The 4,782-nt window shown below is 46.5% G+C and overlaps 1 protein-coding gene across 1 annotated transcript; it reads right to left on the reverse strand.

Annotated features, from left to right (window-relative positions):
- Positions 1 to 1,249: 1,249 nt before the first annotated feature.
- On the reverse strand, positions 1,250 to 3,452 carry LOC133211369 (transcription factor HES-5-like). Its single transcript, XM_061351696.1, has 3 exons — positions 2,827 to 3,452; positions 2,471 to 2,651; positions 1,250 to 2,344 (listed from the first exon to the last, which is right to left on the reverse strand). Exons 1-3 carry the CDS (start codon positions 3,070 to 3,072, stop codon positions 2,103 to 2,105), a joined length of 669 nt encoding a protein of 222 aa, XP_061207680.1. The 5' UTR covers positions 3,073 to 3,452; the 3' UTR covers positions 1,250 to 2,102.
- Positions 3,453 to 4,782: the final 1,330 nt, after the last annotated feature.

Genomic DNA, 4,782 nt, shown 5'->3' on the forward strand with positions numbered 1-4,782 from the left:
GTGGCCAGTGCAGCAGTTTACTCTAGAGCGAGGGTTTGGGGGTGGCTCTCCTCAGTAAGCATGCTAATACAGTGACAGTATTTTAAACTGCCAACACTTCATGCTCAATTTTAAATACTTTTCCAGCAAACGCTCTTCTTTCCAGCACAGAAATCATTGGAAAGCAAGAATGGAACCTAGCACATTGTCCAGAGAAGCCATGGCAATGACAGGGCACGGCTTTACAAACATCATATAACCATATGTCTCAGTCAGAGACTGGCCAACAGTCCTACTACATCAGAACACCTTCATCAGTAACTAAGATAGCAGATAAATACATGGAACCAGATGGCACTTAGCAAATGCTGCAGAAAATACTTCAGCCTAGTGGAAAATTCTCTACCCAGAACTGTTTTGCTGCAGATCTCGTTCCATTTTAGACTTGTACACAATTGTCAGAGAAACTTTATCACATACTTGGGAAAAGAAGAAAGATTCATCCGTTTCCCAGCATGAGGGAAAAATAAGTCTTTCCTTCTCCCATGCTGCCACCTGGTGGCAAATGGAGCTACAACGTCTAACTCAGACCAAAAGACGTGTAAAGATCACAGCTGACTCAGGCACACCTCCCGCAGGCTCTGATTTGGTGCTCGAGGAGCCCTAATTCAGGTAGGTGCAACAGCAGCAAAACGCCCTACCCAGGTTTGTGTGTCCCCACCAGGGTAGCACTCACCCCTCCACCTCTGCAGGAGCTCTACCACTGCTGCTCCGTGCTTCTCAGGGAGAGCTGCAGCTTTGTGGGACACTTTATTCACATCTCAGCACTCTCAAGAGAAGAAATTGTGGGAAGGCATTAAAGGATACAAAGCACTGCAGTGATTGAGGCTGCTTCCTCTCAGTCTGAGGTGCAAAAAGGTGTCAAAGGAGGACTCAGATTCCAGCCACTACCTGCAGGGAAACCAGATGGCTGGTTCGAGGCCTCACTGCTTGGGTGAGAAGGTTTTGTGTGGATAGGAGAGGCAGTGACTAAGGAAATGCTCAGTATGATTCAGCTGAGAGAATCCGTGTGACAGTAGCACTTGCTTTACTCTTGGGGTACGCATGTGATGGGAGACATGAGAATATATAGATGAGAATACAAACTCCTTCTGCTGTACAAAAAGACCAAGCTCTTTAGAAGACTGACATGTCAGACTGTTTCAGGGGTGCAGGTGGCTGCATATCCCTCAGAGACAGAGAACCCAGACAGCAGTTGCACACAAATGCATTTTATTGCTCTCTACAAACACAGAGATGCATACACAGTATGCAGGTAGCCCTAGGGCTGTCCCACTTGTGGGAGAAACACTATCCACCATGAATTAACCACTCAATACAGACAAAAATCATTATTATAATGAAAATGCTAGAAAAAGCATAGCTTACACACAAAATGTATAACATTGACAAATCAAGCCTTTTACCCACTACCTTTTCTTTAACGTAAAGCAGTAACATCCTCTTTTTCTAAATTGAAAAAAGCAGCAAAGTAGTAGAAATATTCCACATAGTTTCCTAGTTTCTGTCCTTTATATACTAGGATTATGAAAGGGCCATGGGGAAAAATCCAAAACCAAACCAAACCAAACCCATCTCTGATTCTGTACAGGTTATAAGCAGAGGGAAACTGATTTTAATCAAGTGTGCATGAACAAAAGGGCAGTAAATTTATCCTCCGGGGTGACTGAGCAAACAATCGTTGCTAGTCAAGCCAGAGCAGAGCTGATGCCTCTTACAAGCAATATGAGAGTAATCTCTCCTACAGCAATTCGTGTCCATCACAGCTGTAACACTTACAAAACACCCCCCTTCATTTTGAAGGCATTCACCCCTGGCTGGCAGCACGCTGTGTACTGTTACCAGCAGTGTCTACACAGCTCCAGGACCATGCAACAGAAAGCCTGAACTTTTGCCAAAGGATCCCAAAGTCAAAAGTGTGCTATTCTGTGTACTGATAAATAAAATACACGGGGAAATAATATTCCCTACAGAAGAGAGGATTGGAGCTGGACTATCAGATGCAGTCAGATCCTTCCTCTGGACTGTAAAAGGCAAAGGTCCACGAAATAAGTGCTCCTGGACTACCAGGGCCTCCAGAGGGTGCTGGCATCTTTCGGAGATGCTGGCTTCAGGAAGCTGGGGTTCCCGGGGGAAAAGGGGACCTCCGTGGCAGCTGACTGGCTCTTCTGGAAGTGGCTTAAAAGTTTGGTCTGTGTTTCAGTTCGGACTTTGTGAAGAGAGAGGAAATGGAAGGCTTCTTGCAAACATCTGGAATAGCCCTCTCTGAAGTCAAACTGAGAGCTCTTATGGAAGGGTCCTGCAGCTAGAGAAGGGAAGAAAAGAGGAGGGGAAGAAAGAATAGATTAGAGCAGTTGTTCATGGCTGGAGGTTCATAAAACTGTCACAGGTCTGCAGTAAGCTGGAGACTGAAACAAAATTCAATACTCACCCTTCACCTGCAGCTGGCTCTGCTGCTTCAGGTAGCTGACAGCCATCTCCAGGATGTCAGCTTTCTCCAGCTTGGAGTTGGGCTGGTGTCTCTGGAACTCCTTCTCCAGCAGCAGTTTCAGCTGCTCAATGCTGCTGTTAATCCGGTCACGACGCATTTTCTCCACAACTGGCTTCCTCAGCTGTAAAAAGCAAAGGAAAAGAGACCTATTATTAGAAGGATCCTCTCCCTGCCTTTCACAGCATCTTTGCTGCCCATCACTGCTCCTAAACAATGTGGACCAGTTTCTCAGGTGGTTTAAACCACTCTGAGAACGGCTGAGAGCGCGGCTAAAGCCTTGCTGTGCCAGGACTTACTTTGTTTTTCTCCTTTGGTGTCAGCAGGTTGTCGGGCTCCATGAAAACAGTGCTGGGAGCCATCTGTCCTGGGAAAGCAGGGACGGTCTCGAAGTGGAAGTCCAGGAGAAGTGTGTGGCTGGAGGCTGGCTCTGCCTGGTATTTATACCGTACAACCTCTCCAAGAGTCTGTGGGTCTCTGGCTTGGTGGTGTTTCCCACACTCCACAGCCAATCCGGGAGGCGGGCAGCACAATAGGAGAAGCATCTATTCTTGCATGCTCCATTGCCACTGAATAGCCTGGGGATAATGACCTTCTCCCAGATGAGCAGGTGGGGAGTGTGTGGTACGTGAAAGGCTGGGATCAGAATTATGTGTCAGAAGCTGGGAAAGAGCTGGCCTTCAATGGGAAAAGGCTGCTGACTAATGCCGCGGATCAATAGCATTCCCGGTGCAGCCTGGGGCTCACACGGTGCAGGAAGGAGCAGGTCAGCTGCCGGTGGCGGGAAGGGATGCTCACAGGACAGGCACACGCTGGGGCAGGCACCCAGGCACATGCACACACCAGCACGTTCTGCCTGCCCGGGGAAAGAGCAGGATCCCTGGAATCCCACCCTCCCAGAGCCAGCCGTTCTCCCCCAGGGACCGTGACACCAGTCCATGTGAAACAGAAAACGGCTCACTATTTCAATTTAGGCCATGCACAAAAGAAAACTGAGTGCAAAAGGAATCTGTATGGCCCATAAACTTGTTAGAAATCCAATTCCTGATTCCTCATTACTCTCCACTGGGTCAATTTCTATACTGAGATGCACAATCCTTGTTCAGTAGGTTCCTGCAACAAGAAGAGTTAATGCTCTTGCTATTTGTATCCTATAAACACACAGTGGAGATGTATGATGGAAAACGTGAACCAGATCTGCCTTCTGCCCATGCAAGTGCTGCCTTCTTTTGTGAGCTCTAAAAGGACATGGCAGCAGTGTTTTCTGCATCCTCTGGACACGCACCCTGGACTGTGTGGAGCAAGGCTGGCAGTGATGTTGCCCTATTACACCACAAGCAGGGTGCAGTGAGCAGGCAGCAGCACTAACCCCATGTCTAGAACCACACATTCTGGTCCCAGATTTACTCCAAATGGGCTACGTGACCTAATCAGTATTACAGGAGTAATAATAATAATAGTAATAATGGTAGTACTAAATCAGTGTCAAGTAATGTTAGGGCTTGTGTTTGGGGATCTCTTAGTGTAGTAAGTAATTACTATTTGTATTTACATTAATATATGTGCATTTATGTATATAGTAACATGTGCATGTGGTCACATGTCTTTTAATGTGAATACATATACCCACGGACACGTTTCTCTCTCCCTCTGCAACTCATTATCCGTAAGACCAGGTAAGGTTTAAATGACCTCTTCCAGGATCTGCTTTTCCATCCCTATTGTACTGCTCTTGAATAGGCTCCTTCTTTTCTTACAGAGCAGCAGCTGTTGAGCTCGGAGTCTTTTATGTCAAGTTGTGGGAAAGCTTTTGTGACACCATTTCACATGTTCTCCTCAAAGCTTGTGCATTATCTTTGAGCCCATGTAATGCCACCTCTGAAACCAGTCTTTCACTCTGTGTATCCCTCTTGAGGAGATTCTCTGAAACAGAAACTCCTGAGTAGTACCTCATTTCTTGAGCTCGTTAACCAAGCGCATGAAGAAGAAATGTGCCAGTCCTGTGATCAGCAGGGCCCACTGGCACTTTTACCAGAGTTTCTGCTTTCCAGATTAACTTCCTAATAAGCAGCTACAAGAACAGCAATAATTTCCCCTTCCAGTACAAGTCACATCAACAGGCACTCCAGGTTTAGTCCAACAGAGCTGCTTAAAGTCTCAGATACCTTCCCTGCAATTATCCACAGCACACAACAAGAAGTTAAGTCTAATTCTCAGGAATCTGAGCATTATTGCATTCCTGTATCATAGGACTT

This window comes from Neopsephotus bourkii, unplaced genomic scaffold (genome assembly GCF_033783945.1).
Source record: "Neopsephotus bourkii isolate Nb327-2 ecotype Australia unplaced genomic scaffold, CSIRO-AGI_Nbou_v1 NB_593, whole genome shotgun sequence".
Lineage (NCBI taxonomy): Eukaryota > Metazoa > Chordata > Aves > Psittaciformes > Psittacidae > Neopsephotus > Neopsephotus bourkii.